Source organism: Castanea sativa, chromosome 1 (assembly GCF_040712315.1).
Source record: "Castanea sativa cultivar Marrone di Chiusa Pesio chromosome 1, ASM4071231v1".
Taxonomy (NCBI): domain Eukaryota; kingdom Viridiplantae; phylum Streptophyta; class Magnoliopsida; order Fagales; family Fagaceae; genus Castanea; species Castanea sativa.
This window is the reverse complement of record NC_134013.1, coordinates 20844417-20866937: the sequence shown is the minus strand read 5'-3', so window position 1 is coordinate 20866937 and position 22521 is coordinate 20844417. Positions and strand designations below refer to the sequence as shown.

The 22521-nt window shown below is 41.6% G+C and overlaps 3 protein-coding genes across 3 annotated transcripts; all 3 read right to left on the bottom strand.

Annotated features, from left to right (window-relative positions):
- Positions 1-3935: 3935 nt before the first annotated feature.
- LOC142622365 (uncharacterized) lies at positions 3936-4352 on the bottom strand. Its single transcript, XM_075795821.1, has one exon. It carries the CDS (start codon positions 4350-4352, stop codon positions 3936-3938), a length of 417 nt encoding a protein of 138 aa, XP_075651936.1.
- Positions 4353-8700: 4348 nt separating this feature from the next.
- LOC142622356 (uncharacterized protein At4g02000-like) lies at positions 8701-9189 on the bottom strand. Its single transcript, XM_075795810.1, has one exon. It carries the CDS (start codon positions 9187-9189, stop codon positions 8701-8703), a length of 489 nt encoding a protein of 162 aa, XP_075651925.1.
- An 11717-nt stretch (positions 9190-20906) lies between these two features.
- Positions 20907-22001, bottom strand: LOC142638305 (uncharacterized). The gene has a single exon (XM_075812326.1). The coding sequence runs from the start codon at positions 21933-21935 to the stop codon at positions 21225-21227; it is 711 nt and encodes a 236-aa protein (XP_075668441.1). The 5' UTR covers positions 21936-22001; the 3' UTR covers positions 20907-21224.
- Positions 22002-22521: the final 520 nt, after the last annotated feature.

Here is a 22521-nt window from a genome sequence, read left to right as displayed (position 1 = left end):
AAGATGTGTGGAGACAATAAGATATATATTGTGAGATATGGTATTTGTAATATGTATAGGAATTAAATGTAGATGCTTTGTTGAACATGGATCTTGTATATGTATACTTTGTAAGACATGAAGTTTAAAGATATATGAGAAATATGTATGGGTATTTTGTGAGAAATGTGTTTGTAAAATATATGGGGAAGACATGCCAAGCAACATGCTTTTCTTTATCAACTTTGAACCACTGGAGTTTTACGGAACATACTTCTTGGCCCTCCAAACCACAACTCCCAAAATTCCTCCAATGAGACACATGAGCCAAAATATGAGATGATGTGCTAAGAGCTTGAACTATGGGCTTTGACGTTTTTTGTGTAAATATGGGCTTTTTTGGGCTTTAGAAGAGATTTTCCCAAAATCTATGATAGTGTTGACATGGTGCAAGTCGCCAATGAGATGAAGCCATGTGGTGTGAAAATTTTGTCCTCAATAATGTGCTACTAGATTAATTTATTCTTTTCCTATATATAGTAAAATCATGCTTAAAATGTTTCACCTTTTCACAAATCTATGAATTTTCACTACAAATGGATTGTTTATGCTATGAATAAACTACAAATAATAATTTTATATCATATGAATCAATTTACAAACTTATGCAACCAAATTTCAAGTCCATATAAATATATTTTTAAACAAGTATTCATTTTTTTTTTAGACAAGTATATATGTAAATATATAATTAATTCAAGTCTTCAAGTACACGAACATATTATTATATTTGAGTTTGACTTGTTTACTAAATTAACTAACATAGACAAGTTTTCATAAATTCAGTTGGAGCTGTTCATAAATGGCTTGGTTCATTTACCACTCTATCTTAAATCCCAAGAATAGTTAGGGGTTGTTTGGATTTAGTGTTTTTAATAACTCATCACTATATTTTCATCACTCATCACTCAACAAATATAGGTCCCACACATGCAGCCCTTGTTTGGATTTGTTTCCATCTTCTGTTTTCGTCACTCGTATCTCACATTTTTGAGTTATGAGTTAGTGAATTCAGAAACAAAAAATTGTCGTTTTTGAGTAATAAAAACAGAGTTACGATGGCATGATGGTAATTTCCCTCACATGTTGGGCCCCATGGCCAGAGTGGTGTCTCATCACACCAACGACATTATTTTGAGTTGAGACCATTTACTTCATTTTTCTTTTCTCAATTCCTTTACCCACCACACACTTCGGTCTTCTCCAGCCAAGCTCTGTTAGGATATGTGCCCTTTAAATTCTATTGTATGATGATATGTATGACATTATGTTATGATTAATAAAATTGTTTTATTATTATCTAAAATAACGGTAACATGAATATTTGGACATTATCATATAGTCCATGAGATGTATAGTATGTGATTTATGTGATTTAGTCACAGAAGATATAAATCGAAAGATATTTGTAAACTCAGAAATTTAGTTCGTAGTCGATGATCAAATTGGGCATTTCATCTGCAAAGATTATAACATACCAACTAAGATGATTTGTCTTGATCATGAAAGTGAAAAATTCTAGTTGATATGTTAATGTGTTTTAAGAATTAAGACATATTGAACTGGACTGCTGTGAGATTTATTATTCTCTTAACAACTGTCAAATGAATAATAAATCTCACGACTTTTATTTACATCAACTCTCAATTCTGAGAGAATAATGAACATGATCATGAAGTGTAGGTTACTTTGCTATATCAGGAGTGAGATTTAAAACCACGATTAAAACTTCAGTATGTTGGGCAATCACATTTAATGTTGAAGAAACATTCTCAAAATGAAATTTATAATCTCTTAACGGAAATATAAAATATTACCTTGAGATAAGTTTAATGAGTTTGGTTATTCAGAGTGTTAGGCCTAACCAATTTAGTAAAAAGTTACTAAAATATATATTTATGAAATTTGATTTCATAAATATATGATGAATAACTTACAAGATTAAACTGGGTACTCAAGGATTAAGATGCAGTAATCTTCAAAGTGGCAGTCAACATTCATGACTTTGTATTACTACGAATATTTTAATGAAGGGGTTGCATGTACAATAAAGTTTTGGGATATAATTTATTAATGAGGCCTAGAATGCAATTATATTTATATACTGGTATTAAATATAATTAATGGTAACTTTGGACTTGTCAAGAGTTGACAGATAAGTCCAAGGCCCATTGAAGCTAAAGTCTTATTTGTTCCCTTTTGGTCTCACTCGAAGCCACATACTAAAGCTCAATTGGAATGACCCAAAAAAGCTAGCCCAATTAGATAATCACACACACACACACACACACACACATATATATATATATATATATATATAAGGAAAGAAACATACAGAATTTGATGAAAAAAATGAAATGGAATGTATGTGAGTGTAAATCACTCTCTTATTCTCTCTTAAACACATACGTGTAAACTGATTGAGAGGCCACACTTCTTGGGCGGAAGTAGAATTGGAGTGAAGATTAAAAGTATTCCCAGGTACTTCTAATCTTTGGTTTTGAATTTCACCGCACCAAGGTATGCTTTCTTGTTCTTAAATTCTAAAACTTACTTAGTATATGTTATCAATTGCAAATGAAGTAGATTTGTTAATTTTCCATTGTGTATATTTTGTATGCGATATAAACTATGTTTTTCCTAAAAAGTTCTCCATTCCAAAACCCACCTCACACTCCGATCTGCTCCAGCCGAGCGACTCTAGCAAGTTGTTCGAAGTACTATTTTCAATAAGGTTTTTCATGGCACTTGAAAACTGATGTATTCTTGAAAAATCAATAAACTGCCAAATTGCTCGACAGCCGCCGATGTTTAGGCAATACCCAAATCCTTTTTGTTATATTATCAAATTAAAGAATATATTGCTCAATTAAGTGAAATGAAACAACCCATAGTCCCAACCCACAAAGAATTTTAATCAAATGCTAGAAAGTTAGAACCAATAACAAATTTAAGAACAAAATCAAAAGAACATCCATAGTTTACAATAGCAAGATGGGTGAAATTCAACTCAGTAATCAACATTCATCTTTGTCATATTCTCACCCATTTATTTCAACAACAACAACACCCACATTTTTTATTCCAGTTTCTACCCAATAGTCCTATCCCACATAAAATCACAACCAAATATTTCAAATTTGGAACTAACACCACATCTGGAAAAAAAAAAAACCCAATTCATAACTTTATCCATTTCTCATTTTTGTAAACAATAAAGCACCATAAAGAACAATAACAAAAATGTGATCTTTATTGAATAACATGACATACTCCAAAACAAAAAACAAAAAATCCAGGTTTTTTTTCCTAATTTTTCAAAAAAGAAGAAGAAACATTCATACCTTAAAATGTGATAATTTTTAGATGAGCCGAAAACTAGGAGTTGGAGGGGATGCTGACAATGATCGAAAATTGCAGGGAACAAAGCTTTTCACGGCAAGAATAGCTTGTATTAATGCTCCACCAATCGATGTAGCGAGCTAATACCATCCGATTCGGCTTCTTCTTGTCAACCACCACTAATGTAAACGAGGAGCATAGCACAAAAAGGTTGTTTTTAGGGTTCGGTTTCAAGGATGGGGATGTACGAAGGAGGTCTAGAACTACTTAGTGGGTTCGGATTCAGGGACAAGGATGGAGGAAGAAGTTAAGGAGACCAGCGCCACTGGGTGACAATGGAGAAGATGATCTGGGTTCGATATAGGTTTTGGGAGATTTTGTGGGCCGAAGGAAATAAGAGTTAAAATGGTTCTAGGTTGAAGGGTCACACAGGTAGCCTAACTGTGGGTAGACATAATGCTCAGTCTGTGGGTCCACATAAAGGTGAGTATTTTGACTTTTGGGAATGAAAATTCTTTTTTTTTTTTTTTTGAGGAACAAGTAAGTGAATTTTATTAAGCTAAATCAAGATTGAATACATCATCCAAATCCACAGGTAGTTCTTCTACCCATACATCAGTATCCGCATATACAACTGCTCTTCTAGCTAAGGGGTGTGTCAATTTATTTCCCTCCCTTTTTACATGTTGGAAGCTACAATCCATTAAAGCAGAACTAAAGCTCCATATTTCTTCAATAATGTGGCCAAACAGAGATTTGCATGGCTCCTTTGTGTTAATAGCTTTTATGACCCTTAGGTAATCTCCTTCAAATATTACCTTAAACAAGCTAAGCTCCCTTGCAAAAACCACAGCCCGAGATGCCACAAGTGCCTCTGCATGTTCAATTGATTGAGGCAAAGCTATTTTCTGAGTCAAAGCACCGATAATATTTCCATTATAATCTCTAATCACCACTCCTATGCCTGCCATATTACTGTTCTCAAAGAAAGTTGTATCAAAATTGGCTTTATAAAAGTCCTTTGGAGGCTTTATCCATCGCACTGCTGGTCTATTTGGCTATTTATAGGAGTCGAAGAATTCTACCACTAATTCCTTTGCTTTCCTGCTGATATCATATAGAGGCCATGAAGGTTGTCCCACCCATATCTTGTTCCTTCTCTGCCATAAGCTCCAAGCTATGGTTGAAAAGAGAGCAACTTTGAAGGCTGAACCGTGATCAACAACAGCCTCAAGGAGGTCAATAAAGGACCGATACCTAGTCTAGTACATTCGTGTGAAGCTTGGGACGGATTTCCACATAGCCTTGGCTTGGTCACACAACCATAATTCGTGCATGACTGATTCTTGTTGCTCATCACACAGTGAACAAGTTTCGTCTAAAGTGATTTTCTGTCGCGCTAAATTCTGTTTTGAAGGTAAAGCGTCCTTAGCTACTCTCCACATGAAATGCCTAATTTTTGGGGGCTCTCTGATTTTCCAAATACTCCTCCACACCTTCGAACCTTCCCCATTTAACGATGATGGAGCTGCATTGATCACCTCTATTGCAGGCATCTGATAGGTAGACTTTACTGAGTAGCAACCGTCCAATGTCTTGGACTAAACCAAGTAGTCCGTGTTGCACACCTCACTTACATAAATTTTTCTTATCACTTCAGCCTCCCACGGGTAGAAGGATTTTTGCAGCACCTCCTAATTCCATATTTTTGTATTAGGATAAAAGAGGTCACACACTCGGTTTAGCCCTTCATCCATTTTTGGTGACACCACTTTGTTCATACCAAGTTCGGGCAACCAATTATGATCCCAGATGCTTATGTTTTGCCCATTCCCTGCTCTCCAAACAACTCCTTTCTATATCACCCGCCTAGGCTGTAAGATGCTCTTCCAAGCATAAGAACATTTAGTAGGAATTAGTGCCTCTAAAATATTACCCTCCGAAAAATATTTAGCATTAAATACTTTATACAGCAAGGTGTGTTTTTGGTGGAGGGGCCTCCAAATCTGCTTTGCAAGCATGGCGTCATTAAAAATTTTTATATCACAAAACCCCATACCTCCGATTGATTTTGAAGAACATAGTGTGCTCCATTTTACCCAATAAATCTTCTTTCCTTCACCACTTCCCCACCAAAATTTCGGAATCATAGCCTCGATATCCTTGCATAAACTTACTGGCAACTTGAACACATTCATAGAATAGGCTGGGATTGATTGGATTACTGCTTTTATCATGATTTCTTTGCCCGCTTAAGATAGCAACTTCTCTTTCCATCCTTGCATTTTAGACCAAATCCTTTCTTTGATGTGAGTAAAACAAGCCTTCTTATTCCTACCAACAAAGGAGGGTAATCCTAAATACTTCTCATAGTGTTGGATAGTTGGAAGACCAAGGGAAACTTTGATTTCTTTTTGGGTAGCATCATCCGTATTTCTACTAAAGAATAAAGTGGTTTTAGCCTTATTCACCATTTGACCGGAGGCAGCTTCATAAGTGTTCAATATATTTTTTATTTTCTCACATTCTTCCAAGGTGGCCCTGCAAAATAGTAGACAATCATCTGCAAAAAAGAGGTGAGTTATCTTCGGCCCTCTTCTACAAAGTAAAAACTCATTGATGTCCCCATTATTGGCTACCTTTCGAAGAATAGCATTAAGACCCTCCGCACAAAAAAGAAAAAGATAAGGGGGCAGTGGGTCCCTTTGTCTAAATCCCCTAGTTGGGGTAATCATACCTTGTGGTTCCCCCATTAACCATAATAGAACATGTCACTATAGTGATGCACTCCATAATCAAAGAAACCCAAGAATTTTGAAATCCCATTACTCATGTTTAATTTTAAAGCCATATATCCAAATTTTCTTATGCAACTAGTCTTCATGTGATGCAAAGATTCAAATGCAATCAGAATATTTTCAGTGATCAATCTACTAGCAGTGATGACACTTTGTGTTTCGAGATAATATTATTGAGAAAAGGTTTAAGGCTATTAGCTATAACCTTACTGACAAATTTATAGATTACATTGCATAGGCTTATTGGTCTAAATTCAAATACTCTTTCTGGGTTTTTTACTTTAGGAATTAAAGTAATAAAAGTATGATTTATGGACTTTAAAAGAGAACCCGAATTAAGGCAAGAAAGGACAGCTTGAGAAATATCCATACCCACATTGGTCCAATAAGTCTGATAAAAGAATGGCGGCATTCTGTCTAGACCCGGTGCTTTTAGAGGTGCCATCTACCTAACAACCAACTCCACCTCTTTTGTTGTATACATGGCTATGAGTTTTGAATTCATCTCTCCCGTGACCACTTCCTGGACTCATTCCATAATGCTATCAAGGTTGTGAGTATTAGATGTTGTGAACAAATCAGTATAGAAGTCCACCAGTATGTTTGTGTAAACACCCTCATCTGACTGCCATCTTCCTTCACTATCCCTAAACCCTTTAATGAAATTTTTCCACTTCCTTTGAGTTGCTGTCCCATGAAAGAACTAAGTATTTCTATCTCCACTTTGAATCCATAGTAATCTTGACCTTTGATGCCACATTTGCTCTTCTTTTTTACATAGTTTATTTAACTCAGCCTTCAACCTCACTATTTCATCATCCTTCCCATCCCTAGCTGAAGCCACCTCTACTTGCCATAGCTTTTCCTTAGTTTGCTTTATTTGCTGTTTTACACTACCAAAATGGGCCCTACTTCGCTTCTTTAACATTTTTTTGCATTTCCTTAACTTCTCTATTGCTTGAAACATAGGAGTGGCTTTAGTTTTGTAAGCACATGCTCTAGACACTGTTTCACCACACCCAGGATCCATTAGCCACATTGCCTCAAATCTAAAAGGTTTCCTACTCCACTTATGACTCTCCCCATTTGGATCATGAGCAAGTAGCAAGGGTCTGTGATCTAACGTAAAGCAATGGAGATGGTGAATTCTACCCGTGGGGAACCTATTTAGCCGCTCATAGTTGGCTACTCCTCTGTCCAATCTCTCCCAAACCAACTCTCCTCTTCTTTTCCCATGCCAAGTAAAATCTGTTCCCGAGAAACCCAAGTGAATAAATCCAAAATCATCCAATGCCTCCCGAAATGACTGCATTAGATTATGAGATCGTGGTGCACCTCCCTTTTTATTTGCCACCTCCAACAACTCGTTAAAGTCACCGAAGCAGTGCCATGGTAGCTTCGGATTTGTGCGTAGCATTCTTAGCATGTTCCAACCCCCATTACGTCTTCTTGTCTCCAGTTCACCATAAAATCCTATCAATTGCCATGCATTCTCCAAACCTCCATGCACAATAGCATCAATATGATAGTTTGAAAAGCTGTCCACCCACACCATATCCTTATTCTTCCACAAAAAAGCCAATCCACCTCCCCAACCTGTACTAGGAACAGTAAAACATCCATCAAATTTCAGCTGACCTCGAACCCATTCCATTCGTTCTCGGCCTGACCATGTTTTCGACAAAAACACGATCATGGGACCTTGTGCTTGTACGATATCTACTAGCTCTTGAACTGCACGGCGGTTCCCAAGCCCCCGACAGTTCCAGGCTAAGAGATTTATTGTTCTTGGTAGAGCTGGTAACCAGCCTCTGCTGATGTTAAAATAATCTCTTTTGTCACATTTTTCCTACTCCCTTATGATATCCCAACTTATGCATCATCCTCCTTGGTATTTCTTTTTTTTTTTTAACATTGAGAAGGTTTTGCCACTGGGCTCACCTCTGTTTTGCTCCCTACAGACCCAGCTTCTTTTTTGAGTCAAGCCTTCTCCTGTTGCTACATTACAAATTGGTTGAAGACCCAAGACTTCAGGCCCAATACTCATAGACTCACTTTGTAAGCCCACAAGCCCATTAAATGTACTGTCCATATATTCCTCCTCTCTGACTTGTACGTTATCAAACTTTGAAATTTCATTATCAATATCCTCTAACTGTGCTAAAAATACTGCCCTTTGATTGTTTGCATCCGAGTTTGATGGAGCCAGGTTGTTAGGAATTATTTCCATGATTAAATGACCCTCTTTAATGGACTCTGGAATCAATGGGATTTCCGTAACAGCAGTGCCCTCATTAATTTGATCGGACACGTCACTGTCAGCTTCCCCGTGTCGAGCAGCCATGGCATCTTCCGCCGCTTTATCCTTTCTCTTCCTCGATCTGATACCTTCATCCACCCCCTCACTGTCATTCCATTGGCCATCTTCATCTCCATTACTCTCTTCATCTAGCCCCGCCACCCGAATCACCGTTCTTCGAGACATGTTTGGTGTGGCTGCGCGCATCCACACTCCAAATTGCTAGTTTTCCACCTTCAGAGTGCCTCTGCTCTTTACCCACATTTGGCATTCTCTATCACTGTGCGTTAGTCTACCACACCAGTAGCAAATATTGGGTAGTCTCTCGTACTTGAAACTTACCCACCCCTCCTTTCCACTGGCCAAAGCAATCCTACGCCCTCGGCATAGGGGTTTAGTTATGTCAACATTGACTTTAATTCTGAAGAAATTGAAATTGCTACTACCCCCTTCTCGCGACATTCTTACATCAACTTTCCCCATCACTGATACAATCTCCATTGCAACCTCTAGTGACGAACGCCGAACTGGTAGATCGTGGACTTGCACCCAAAAGCTTGTTTGATTAAAATTTAGCTCTTCAATGGCATCACTTATCTTCATTCTCTTTGGCACCACCAAGTGCCTATCAAAAGTCCAAGGCTCTCCCATCAATACCCTGTCAATATTCGAGGCTTCTGGGAATACAAACATAACTCTGTGGTCTCCCATGTCTCTTGAAGAGGATGAAAAACATGAGACGGACCTTTCCTCCTTCTTAGGTGGACGGAGGGGAAGTAGACGGATTAATACCGTGGGAATGCGTATAGGACGGTGCCGATAATTGAATACCCGTCTGATAATTGATTGATTATGAATCCTTAGTTGTTTGTCACACGATGTGTTTGACTTGGCTTTGCTTTATCTCCACGCAAGCGTGTACATCTGGAGTTCTTGGGTTACACGTTTGACCATAATAAGAAGACTCCTATATGGAAAAAAGCTCAAGAAGGAAGCAGAATCCTAAAAGGAAAGGAAATTCTACGCCAATATAAATACCCCAGAAACCCTAGCATCAAGGTAGGCACAATTATCTCAACTCTGGCACTCGAGGGTTGAAAAATAAGATTCTAACTTGACCTTCGGAGGGTTTTTGGCCGGCACCACACTGGTGCTCTCTTTTAGGTCCTCTTTTTTCCTTTTTTGCAGGTGTTGCTTTGCTGTGAGGAGTGCTTGCAACTTACTGGTGATTTTTCGACATCATCAGTTGGCGCCATCTGTGGGAAACAAGAAATCGACTATTTAGCCTTTGCTCTATTCTTGAGACAAAGAGTTGCATGGTACTCACTCGATCAATGACAACGAACAACAATCAAGGCGACGAACCGCACACCACGTCTCTAAAGAGACAGGTCCAAACGCTTACAGCGGCGGTTGAGCACCTCACCAAGCAGAATCATGATTTAGAAGAACAATTGCGACAAAGGAATGCGCACCAAAGTGCACTGGAGGAAGACCAGGAGGGTGCTAGTCTGGAAGGAAGGAACGTGGAAGGGCTTGAGGGTAGCAACGCTCCAACTAGACCCGAGCGGTAAGAAACCAACTGACCATCCGTCTCAGACACTTTGCCGACTCACATAGCTGTTGAAATGCAGGAGATGAGGGAACGTATGGATGTGATGATGAATGCCCTTAGAGGACGGGTATCCAGTGACCTGGATGACCTAGTCCATAGAACGGATTCGCCTTTCACAGAGCTCGTAAATTCATGCCCTTTTCCTCCAAAGTTTCGCATGCCTTATGTGGAGAATTACGACAAATCCAAGGACCCATTGGATCACTTGGAATCTTTCAGAACCCTAATGCATCTTCAGGGTGTACCGGATGAAATCATGTGCAGGGCTTTTCTCACCACTTTGAAAGGGCCTGCGAGGGATTGGTACAGTAGACTGACGCCCAATTCCATTGGCACTTTTAAGGAATTAGGCGCACAGTTCGTATCACACTTTATCGCAAGTCACCGGCATAAGAGGTCTACTACGTGTATATTGAGTATTAAGCAACGAGAAGACGAGACATTAAGATCATACATAGCCCGCTTTAACAAGGAAGCCCTCTCGATAGACGAGGCGGATGACAAGATACTTGTGGCAGCATTCACAAATAGGCTATGAAAGGGTAAGTTCTTGTTCTCTCTATGCAAGAATGACTCAAAAACTATGTCCGACGTGTTTTACAGGGCGACGAATTACATGAACGCAGAGGATGCCTTGCTAGCCCGAGAGGACTATAAGCCTAGAAAAAGGGAAAGACAGGAAGATGCGAAACTGGACAATGGACGAAAAATGGCAAGAACCAGAGACCGACGAGAAGACCGGCGACCCAAACCACCTTCGGGAAGATTTACAAGCTTCACCCCCCTCACAGCCCCAATTGACCAAGTGTTAATGCAGATCAAAGATGAAGGAACCTTGACGTTTCCGAGTAAGTTGAAGGGAGATCCGAACAAGAAGCCAAGAGATAGATACTGCCGTTTTCATCGCGATCATGGCCACGATACGACGGACTGTTATGACTTGAAGCAATAGATTAAGGCCCTTATCAGGCAAGGAAGGTTGCAGAGGTTTGTGAGGAAGGAGAGAATGGATCAACCCCAGGAGCAGAATCCCAGACGGGAAAATAAGCGTCCCAGGCCACCCGTAGGAGATATACGGATGATTGTAGAGGGCAATACTTCTGCAGGGTTATCCAAAAAGGCCCGAAAAACCTACTTACGGACGGTTCAAAGCGTCCAGTCGACAGGTGCTTCACCAAAAGCAACACGACAAGATAGCCCCAGCATCGGGTTTACGGAAGAAGATGCGCGACGCCTTCACCACCCACATGACGACGCGCTTGTGGTCAGCATACGAGCAGGGGACTATAACATGCATCGAGTTTTGGTGGACAATGGGAGCTCTGCAGATATCCTCTATTACCTCGCATTCCAGCAAATGGAGATTGACAAAGAATGACTGGTCCCAACGAACGCACCCCTTGTTGGCTTCGGAGGAACAAGGGTCTATCCTTTAGGCATCGTTACGTTGTCTGTGACGGTTGGAGATTACCCGCAGCAGATAACCAAGGATGTTTCCTTTCTCGTAATTGATTGCTCTTCAGCGTATAACGCCATCCTCGGACGGCCCACTCTCAATGCATGGAAGGCTGTAACCTCTACCTACCATCTAATGATCAAATTTCCTACCGAATATGGAGTTGGAGAACTGCGGGGAAATCAGGTGGCTGCACGGAAATGTTACGTCGCCATGATGGAAATGGATGATCACCTACAAGCAATGAATATCGAGGAACAGAGAACAACGGCGGAACCGATAGAAGAGTTGGAAGAAGTTCAACTGGATGATTCTAGGCCCGACCGAACAACCAGAATCGGCACCCTCGCCGACCAAACAATTCGACAAGCGCTCGTATTATTCCTCCAAAAAAATCAAGATGTTTTTGCGTGGAGTCACGAGGACATGCCGGAAATAGATCCAACAATCATAGTTCACAGGTTGAACGTATCACCTTCCTTCTCTCCGGTCCGACAGAAAAAGCGGGTGTTTGCCCCAGAATGAGATCTAGCCATAGCGGAGGAGGTGCGGAAGCTACAAGAAGCGGACTTCATATGCGAGGTGTAGTACCCTGATTGGTTGGCGAATGTAGTAATGGTCAAGAAGTCCAATGGGAAGTGGAGGATGTGCGTCGACTTCACGGATCTGAATAGAGCCTGCCCCAAAGACAGCTACCCACTCCCACGCATTGACACCCTTGTAGACTCCACCGTAAGACATGAACTTTTGAGCTTCATGGATGCTTTCTCCGGTTACAATTAGATCAAATTGGATAAGTCTGATCAGGAAAAAACCTCATTTGTGACGAGCCAGAGACTTTTTTGCTACAAGGTAATGCCTTTCGAGCTTAAGAACGCGGGAGCCACGTATCAGAGACTGATGAACAAAATGTTCGCGCACCAAATTGGCAGAAATGTGCAGGTTTATGTGGACGATATGTTGGTAAAAAGCATCAAGATGTCTGATTATCTGAAGGACCTCCAAGAGACTTTTAATACTCTTCGGACATACAAAATGAAGCTGAATCCAAGCAAATGCGCGTTCGGAGTAACTGCAGGAAAATTCTTGGGATTTATGGTGTCCCAGAGGGGCATCGAAGTCAACCCGGAGAAGGTAAAGGCAATTATAGAGCTATCTCCTTCGAGGACGGTGAAAGAAGTGCAAAGCTTGACCGGAAAGATAGTGGCTTTAAACAGGTTCGTATCAAGAGCAACGGACAAATGCCTCCCATTCTTCCGAACGCTGAAGAAATCTTTCGAATGGATGGACGAGTGTCAAAAGGCATTCGAAAAGTTGAAGACATATCTCTCTGCTCCGCCGTTGCTTAGGCCATCTATGCCAGGGGAAGAATTGTTCCTGTACCTCGCTGTCTCCTCGGAAGCGATTAGTGCAGCTCTGATCAGAGAAGAAGGAAAGGTGCAGAAGCCCGTGTACTTCATAAGCCGGGCATTAAGAGGAGCAGAAGAAAGATACCCACCAATGGAAAAACTCGCATTTGCTCTTGTGACTGCGGCCCGAAAACTCAAGCCATATTTTCAAGCGCACACCATAAACGTCCTGGCAGATAGACCCCTACGGAGAGCAATGAGCAATCCTGAATCGGCTGGACGGATGGCTCTATGGGTAATCGAGCTAAGTGAGTTCGATATCCAGTATCAGCCACAAACGGCAGTGAAAGGACAGATATTGGTGGACTTCGTTGCTGAATTCACTACGGCAGAGGAGCAGGGGGCAGAAGAGACGCCGACTTGGAGAATTCACACGGACGGATCTTCCAATAAGCACGCTGGGGGTGCTGGAGTCGTACTCCACACCCCGGAAGGAGACAAGATTGAATGCATGATCCGTCTGGACTTTCCTACTACTAACAATGAAGCAAAATACGAGGCCCTTGTTGCGGGACTGGAACTCGCAATAGCGGCAGGAGCAAAGAAGGCGGTCGTCTACTCCGATTCACAAATCATGACCAGTCAACTTAATGGGAGCTATGATTGCAAGAATGAGAGGATGAAAAGGTACCTTGGGGAAGTGAAGGGTCGAACGAGTGACCTCCAATTCACGATGATTCAAATCCCATGAGAGGAGAACCAGAAAGCGGACCGACTTGCAAAGGCAGATTCGGCTGAACCAATGATCGTCCCGGAACAGGTATTGTCCTTTGTCCAGCTTTCATCATTATTAGATGACATCAGCATGCAGGCGGTAAGCAATGAGGATTGCTGGACGGCTCCAATTATGGCGTATCTCAAGGAGGGCAAGCTGCCTGATAACAAAGAGAACGCGAGGAAGTTGAAGGTTACAGCAGCCCGATTTGTCTTAATCAAAAACGTCCTGTACAAACGAGGATTCTCCCGACCATATCTAAGATGCCTCGGTCGTGTAGAAGCAAACTACGTGATGATCCATGAAGGGGTTTGCGGAAACCATTCTGGATCAAGGTCTCTAGTGCACAAGCTACTCCGAGCCGGATACTACTGGCCAACAATGCAAAAGGACGCCCATACATACGTTAGAGCTTGCGACAAGTGTCAACAATTTGGCAATCTCATTAGGCAGCCAACGGAAGAACTCACCCCTATGACGGCTCCATGGCCGTTCGTACAATGGGGGTTGGATATCATGGGTCCTTTCCCTACAGCGGTAAGGCAGCTGAAGTTCTTAATGGTTGGTATTGACTACTTCACCAAATGGGTAGAAGTAGAAGCTCTAGCTACTATCACGGAAAAAAACATCCGTTGCTTTGTGTGGAGAAGTATTATTTGCAGATATAGAATTCCAAGGGTGCTCGTTTCAGACAACGGGAAGCAATTTGACGACGACGCGTTCAGGGACTTTTGTTCTCAGCTGGGAATCAAAAATCACTACTCGTCGCCTGCCCACCCACAGGCCAACGGACAAGTTAAAGTCACGAACCGGTCCTTGTTGAAGATTATCAAGACCCGGCTCGAGGGGACAAAGGGGATCTGGTCGGACAAACTACCAAGCGTTTTATGGGCATACAGGACAACAGCGAGAACACCAACAGGAGAGACACCGTTTCGATTGGCATATGGTACTGAGGTCCTTATACCGGCAGAGGTTGGATTAGCGAGCTACCGTGTGGAAAGCTACGACGAGAGCAAGAATAACGAAGCATTGCGTTTAGAACTTGACCTTATAGACGAGGTCAGGGCAGTAGCTGTACAAAGACAAGCGCGATACCAGGACATGATGGCAAAACATTACAACTCCAAGGTCAAGCACAGGGACTTCCAGGTAGGAGATCTGGTGTTGCGAAAAGTACTTGGCGCTACAAAGGATGCCTCCCAAGGAAAATTGGGTCCTAACTGGGAAGGGTCATACAAAATCATCTCATGGCATAGGAAAGGAACGTACTATTTGGAGACGTTAGACGGAAGGAAACTGAGCCATCCATGGAACACAGAGCACCTGAAGAAGTACTACTAGTAGTGCAGCAAGGCATAAGACAACACCCACCTCCTTATTTCCCATATTTCTAGTTCATTTTTAAACAGTTGTAGTTTTTAATTATTAGAACTTAAGTTTTCTTTTCCATGAACAATATATGGTCTACCGATCTGACATTATGAAAAGAGTTTTTTATTCAGAACATATGAAATATATGGTGCTCAAAATTTACCAAAAGTCCACAAAGTGGACGGATCATCCAAAAGGATGACGACCAAAGTCCACAAAGTGGACGGATCATCCAACAGGATGAAGACTTACAAAGTCCACAAAGTGGACGGATCATCCAAAAGGATGACGACCTAAGTCTATAAAGTGGATGGATCATCAAAAAGGATGAAGACCTACTAAGTTCACAAAATGGATGGATCATCCTAAAGGATGAAGACCTACTAAGTCCACAAAGTGAATGGATCATCCAACAGGATGAAGACCTACAAAGTCCACAAAGTGGACGAATCATCCAACAGGATGAAGACCTACAAAGTCCACATAGTGGACGAACATTAACTAAATCCACATAGTGGACGGACCCCTACTAAGTCCATATAATGGACGGGTCATTCAAAATGGACAAAAGTAAAATGATCCACATTGTGGACGAGTCATCCACATTATGAAGAGATCTTTAAATCCGTATTGTGAACGGACCACCCAAATGAATAAAAATTGTCCACATAACGGACGGATCAACCTACAAGGATTGTTATCATATTATCACATAATATACGACGGAACGAAGTTCACAAAATACGACGATTCAACAAAATAAGCTAAGTAAAATTTCATAAAATGAAATGTTCACAATTAAAATACGACGGTTCAACAAAATAAATTACAACGGTTAAAGTTTTGACCGTGATATAAAAAAAAAAGCCGCTACTGTTGCTTTGGGGGATGTATTTTCATTCCTCTGATCGTCATCTGGTTGAATTGGAGGGAGAGTTTGACCTTCGTCAGCTGGAGCAATGACGGCAAGCATATCATCTGTACTATCTGAACGAACGGATTGCGCAAGTGTTTGCCCTTGAGCATCGATGGAGACATGAGAGATGTCTAGGTCGTGATACGAGGACTTGACGGATGGCATCGTCGAATCCGTCAGCGAATGAACTCCCAAGCTCTGCCAAAAGAAGGTCGGAGTCGCGATACTCCTGGACGGCAACTTCTTTTGCATCGCGGAGTTGGGTTTTCGTGTCCGTCAGCTCCTTTTCCTTGTCTTTTAAAATTTGACGCAACTGCTCATTCTCCCTCTCTAGCTCACCTCTAACCTGCTCCGAGCACTTAAGCTTTCTATCCGTATTGATCTTCCAGGTCTTCAGGTCGTGAAGCTCATCCTCCATCGTCTTATTCTTCTTTCTAAGACGGTCCATAATTGTCTCGTGATTAAGACAACGGCCCATTAGCCTTTTCATCATCAGCATAGCCTGAAAACGAAATAGAATACTATGTAAATGACGGATGATAAGGAAGATTACAAAGCTAGAGGACGGGTTCGAAAGTACCTGGGCAATATTAAAGAGGCCCATCTCTCCCATCGCCTTCGTCTCATGGTTGCCGAGGTCCTCGTAATCGTCAACTGTCAGGATAGACGAAAGTTTCTCCAGGGCGTAACTTGAGTCTTCTCGAAAGAGAACGGGTGGTTTCTCCCCGGTGGGAATTAGGCCTTTCATCAAGCCCTTACCCTTGCCATGCTTGACGGGTGGCTTCTCTGCCTCCAACGCTACGACGGGCTCTGGAGTGGTCTTCTGCTTCTTAGGCAGACAGTCTACCTTCTCTGGTTGATTCTGTTTTGACGGAAGAGATGGAGCTGTCGCCTTAGCTTGACCAGCCTCTTGTTTTTTCTTCACTGCTTGTTGTTTGATGAAGGCTCTTCTCTTGGCAGCGTCCATCTCTACAAATCGAAGACGGATGTGAGGAAAGGCAAGAGTAGAAAATAAAAATGATAAAAGAAGACGGATATAGTTACGATGGACTTACGTTTGCGTACTCTGCTATCGTAACGACGGGCAGCAGATGAAGGTTCAGGACCGTTACAATACCAATGGAGGGTATCAAGAGTGACGAGTTGTGCCCACGTCCTCTCTTGAAGCTTCGTCTTGTTGAAAATTCTCTCCAGGAAACTCCACTGCTCTAAGGTAACTTGTGGACGGTCCCGAGCTGCAAAAAAGACGATTAGACTTTGAAAAAATGAAATAACTTTCAAGATTCAATTAGACGGAAACCAAAGCAATAGCATACCCGACGGAGGCATTATGCCCCATGTAGTGTCGACGGGCATATACGTGTCATCTCCTAGATGACACATCCATTCATCCCTTTCCAAAAAGAAATATCTAGTTTTCCAATCCCTATTGAAGTTCGGTGTATCACTGACTAGCCTCAACAACCGGCTCCTGGCTACAAAACTGTACATTCCTTTTGACTTGACGATCTCCGTCGGACGGTAACAGTGGAAGAATTCTTCCACCGTCAATCTTCGGGCACCGTCGGACATGGCCCCATATAAAACCTCTACGCCTATGAATACTCTCCAGGCGTTTGGGGAGATCTGAGTGATGGATAGACCAAGGTATTGAAGCAGATGACGGTGGAGAGAACTCAAAGGGAATCTAAGCCCTGCCTTCATGGCTTGCTCATAGATTCCAGCACCGTCGACCCACCTGTAGTAACATTTCTCGGACTTGTGGGGGAGACGCAGACGGATATTATCAGGTATTTGATACTTGGTTCTAAGCGTTTTGAGGTGGGACTCAGTGATTGAAGACCTAAAATCATTCACTGTCCAGAGGGGTAACATGACGAACTCTCTAAGGCCGTCCGGACCAATCACTGATTGAACGGGGGGATCCACACCATCTAAGCTACTACTTGACGACTCTAAACTCTCCACCTCCAGACCTTTATCATCTAGGGAAGAAGAGGTACTGGACGGATTCCTCTCTTCACTTGAAGTGTCAGGATCTCTTGGACCTGACGGGAATCTCTCATCGTAGCCCGCCCCGTTGCAGACAAACGATTGATTACTTGACGCACTAGACATTATCTACATTTATGACGGTATAACCTAAGACACTGACGAATCTAAAGAAAGTGCATATATATAAAATAATAAAATAAAGAGATAGACGGAAGAAAGGTTAGGAGTACATACCGGATCGAATTGAGCAAATGCGAAATGACGGATAAAGTAGAGGGACGACAAGAATGCACGATAGGGATGATGGTGGCGCTCTGATTGCAAATTTTTTATAGGAAGAGAAAAATGAAGGAAGAAAAGGCAGGCTTTTATAGAGCGAAGGGCACAGAATACGAGGGGACGCCTTGTTTCAGGGGAACAGCTAATCAATAAGGGCCACGTGTCCTTCGTCATAAATACAGGCCACGTGTCCTTCATAAGCCAGATCCGTCCTATCTCAACAAATTGACATATGCGTCACTCCATGAATCCGTCTAGTATAGAAAGACGGATCCAAGGAGTGAAGGGGGCAACTGAAGAGGATGAAAAACATGAGACAGATCTTTCCTCTGTCTTAGGTGGACGAAGGGTAAGTAGACGGATTAATACCGTGGGAATGCGTATAGGACGGTGCCGATAATTGAATACTCGTCCAATAATTGAATACTCGTCCGATAATTGATTGATTATGAATCCTTAGTTATTTGTCACACGATGTGTTTGACTTGGCTTTGCTTTATCTCCATGCAAGCGTGTACACCTGGAGTTCTTGGGTTACACGTTTGACCATAATAAGAATACTCCTATATGGAAAAGAGCTTAAGAAGGAAGCATAATCCTAAAAGGAAAGGAAATTCTACGTCAATATAAATACCCCAGAAACCCTAGCATCAAGGTAGGCACAATTATCTCAACTCTGGCACTCGAGGGTTGAAAAATAAGATTCTAACTTGACCTTCGGAGGGTTTTTGGCCGGCACCACACCGGTGCTCTTTTTTAGGTCCTCTTTTTTCTTTTTTTGCAGGTGTTGCTTTGCTGTGAGGAGTGCTTGCAACTTACTGGTAATTTTTCGGCATCATCATCTCTTATTTCAAACCCTTTCCTGGTTTTCCACAATAAGGTGAATGTCTTGGCAATTGCCTCCATGTTGAGCACTCTTCTGGTGAGAAATTTCGCTGCCAAAAGATGTTCCTCAGCCTCTTGATCATCCCTAATAGCAAACTTGCTCCCTTTAGACTCCGAAAGAGACAGCTTCTCCCACGAACCCATTAGCTTCTCCATAACAAGGACCCAAAAAGAAACACCCTCCCCTACACGCAACTATCTAACTTGGAAAAGGGTTGCACCTATCTCACTTCAATAGTAGGCACTAGCTATCTCCCTTGCACGCAAATTGTCTTACTTCAAAAGAACTGCATTACCTCACATCAAAAGTAGGCACTACCTATTTCCTGACTGATAGGGTTTGGCGCACCTTACCCTAGGTCGGAGAACTTGAAGATATAATACGACATCATTACCTCACATGTTTAGTCAAGCATCAAAGGAAAAATAATGCATGGGGATGAAAATTCTAATTGGGTTGTAGTGCCAAACATAGCTAGGGTGTACTTTGGAAATTTTTAAGTGATACGAAATTAGTTATAAAGTGATGGGTAATGATATTTTAGTGATAAGTCAATAGAGATAGCGTTAAAACCATCCAAACAAGTTAACCCTTTTTTTTTTCAATGAATTCGAGGAGTTGTTAGCCTACTGCGGTAGTGCCTGCCCCACTTTCTTTGTTGATACCATACTACCTAACCCACTTATATTACTGCCTTATTCCTGATATTTTGTAGATTGGCATTGTCTTTAAAGATCCCAACTTCACTTATTTGTTTTTTGTTTTTGTTTTTTTTTCCCCCTTTTTCCTTTTTCCCTTCCAGTCTTGCTTCTTCACCTCACATTAGTTTTGCTTCTTCACCTTATTCTCAAAAAAAAATAAAAAAAATAATAATAATAATAAATAGAAGTTTTGCTTCTTCACCTCTCAGTAGTTATTGTGTAAAGTCATTGACTCATGGTAATTTCATTCTCACCCAGTACAGGGTCAAAATTTCATGCTCGATTGTATTGTTTTTTATCTTTAAATAATTATGTTAAGCGAATTTAATTCTGTGCCATAGAGTCATGAATCTGGTATGAAATTTCTATTTTAAACTTTATATTATACGAGCATCTGTTATGAAATTTTCCTTTTTCTAAATTCTTGGATACTTTTCTTTCTTTCAACTTTATAGGAGTTTTTTTTTTTCTCAAAAAAAACTTTTTAACACTTTTCTTTCTTTATTCCTTTTTTTTAATTAGTGTTATTATTATTAGTTCCTTTGGGGAAGTTTCATTCATTAATTGGCCTCCTTTTTCCCGTGCAAAGGTCCATCATATTTAAAGTCCAGAATTCAAGTCACGTCATACCTGCACCAGCCCATTCCAAATCAATCATTAATAATAATAAATAGAAGCAAATAAAGTAAAGTAAACTAGACGAAGAAATTAACACAAAATAAAAAATAAACGAAATAAACAAAGTAAAGAATAAGAATATACCTCGCACCAAACGCAACGCAACCTTGTAAACGATAACGGCGACGTAACGGAACGAACGGTGATACGCAGTGACGACGAACGGGAGTACGGGACTGTCAACACGAAACACGAAAATGTCGACGGCACCCATAACGGAAACCAAACGCTGCAAACACAAATGGATGGAAGAAGAACACGATTACACATCTCATCCCAAACAATGCCAACAAAACCAATCTCAGAGTCTCCGAAATGTGATTTCAAATTAATCTTTAATTTAATTGAGTAATTAATTATTTTATTTTTGGTTCTGTTTCTGTTTCTGTTTCTGTTAGGTGAAATTTGGTGTCAAAAAAACTCTGCTTCCATAGCAAATGACATGTACAAAGGAGGAATATTCTATCTTCAAAAAAGAATCATCCGTGCGTACAAAAACTCGCCACCGAGTCGGCTCAGTTCCGCAGCAAACTCGGTTCAATTTTCCTCAGAATGCCTCCGAGTTGACTCAGCAACTCGCCTTACAACTACGGCGTTCAAACTCTTGTTGCTTCTTCACGCTAACAAGCAAAATTCTGGATCTGATTCTGACTCCCTCGCCGGAATCTGAGACCAGAGAATTCAAAGACCGAAAAAACAAGAACCAACCTGTGCGAACCAAATCAGAGATCGTCGGCCTTGGACATGACGCAGAGTCGGCTCGGCGTGGGCTCAAAGTTGGATCGCCGGCGAAGCTGATGCGAGGATGGACGGATCAGAGCTGTCAAGGCTCTTTTCACCCACTCTCCTTCCACGCCTCCGATTCGAACCAATGAGTTCTTCATCGCAGATCTACGCATGTTGAGCCGATTCTGCGAAAACGGCGCGTTGTGGTGGCTTCCGTTGTCGTGACCCGAGTTCTTGTGGAGGCTGCACCGAAACGAGCCTGGATGCGACGTAGGTGAACACATACACGTCTTCTTCGGGGCTGGGATAGCTCTGGTTTGGTGGCTTTTGATGACCTGGTTGCGATTCGGAGAAATCGAGCGGTGGTCGATGGAGAAACGGACTGCGGGAGAGAGAGACGGCGAGGTGTAGAGGTTGACACGTGTCGGAGAAGCCGAACGCTGATGGTGATGATGATGATTGTGGTTGTGGTCGTGGTTGTCATGGTGGTGATGGTGGTACTGGTAATGGCTTTGGTGAAGATGGCTTTGATGGTGAAGATCATGGTGGAAAAAACTGGAAGACGGAGATGAGAAACTAGAAGCAAAGGCAGATGTAGAAGAAGCAAAGGAAGAGTTTGATGTGTTAGAGGAACAGAACCTGCCTGAGGGTGAGAGTGAGCGCAGGACTGGTCCGCTTGATCTGCTTCTAGAGGAAGAGGTCGCCATTGTTGAGAGAGAGAAAGAAAGTAAGAGAATTTTTTATTTTCTTTTTCCCTAAAGGGGCCCTTAGGGCGGTTGGTTTGGCAAACCTAACGAGTCTCAAAGGCCGGATTTATAGCTAGGGATTGAAAGGAGCAAATGGTAATTAAGCTGGAAATGTAAGGCTGATTTGGGGATTTGAAATGTTGGGTTAGTTCACTTAACCATGGTGGACCCTGAGTGAGGAAATGTATGGTGTGGATTCTAATCTTAACGGCAGGAATGATGTCGACATCGCAAAGCGACAAAAATTGGGGCCGTTTGTCCAACAACTTTTTTTTTTTCGGTGGTGTTTTCAAAAGGCTGCCACGTATAAGACTTTGAGAAACGGTCAGAACAGAAACTACTAAAATGCCATTTACTTCTTGCAATAAATTACGAGATCTGCCATTGACTTATTGCGGCAGACTACCTCACATTTTGATTTTTTTGACTTTGGAAATAACGTGCGTTGAAAGTTAAGACAAATGCTGAAAGAATCCAATCCGATTCTTTTCCCATAACCCCGTGAAAAGTGACGCAGTCATGTAAGTGTGTAGAAATTGTGATCCAC

Excerpts from the sequence above, each read along its gene's own strand:
- LOC142622365 (XM_075795821.1), bottom strand. The coding sequence starts at position 4,352 with ATGGCAGGCATAGGAGTGGTGATTAGAGATTATAATGGAAATATTATC.
- LOC142622356 (XM_075795810.1), bottom strand. The coding sequence starts at position 9,189 with ATGGGAGACCACAGAGTTATGTTTGTATTCCCAGAAGCCTCGAATATT.
- LOC142638305 (XM_075812326.1), bottom strand. The coding sequence starts at position 21,935 with ATGGCGACCTCTTCCTCTAGAAGCAGATCAAGCGGACCAGTCCTGCGC.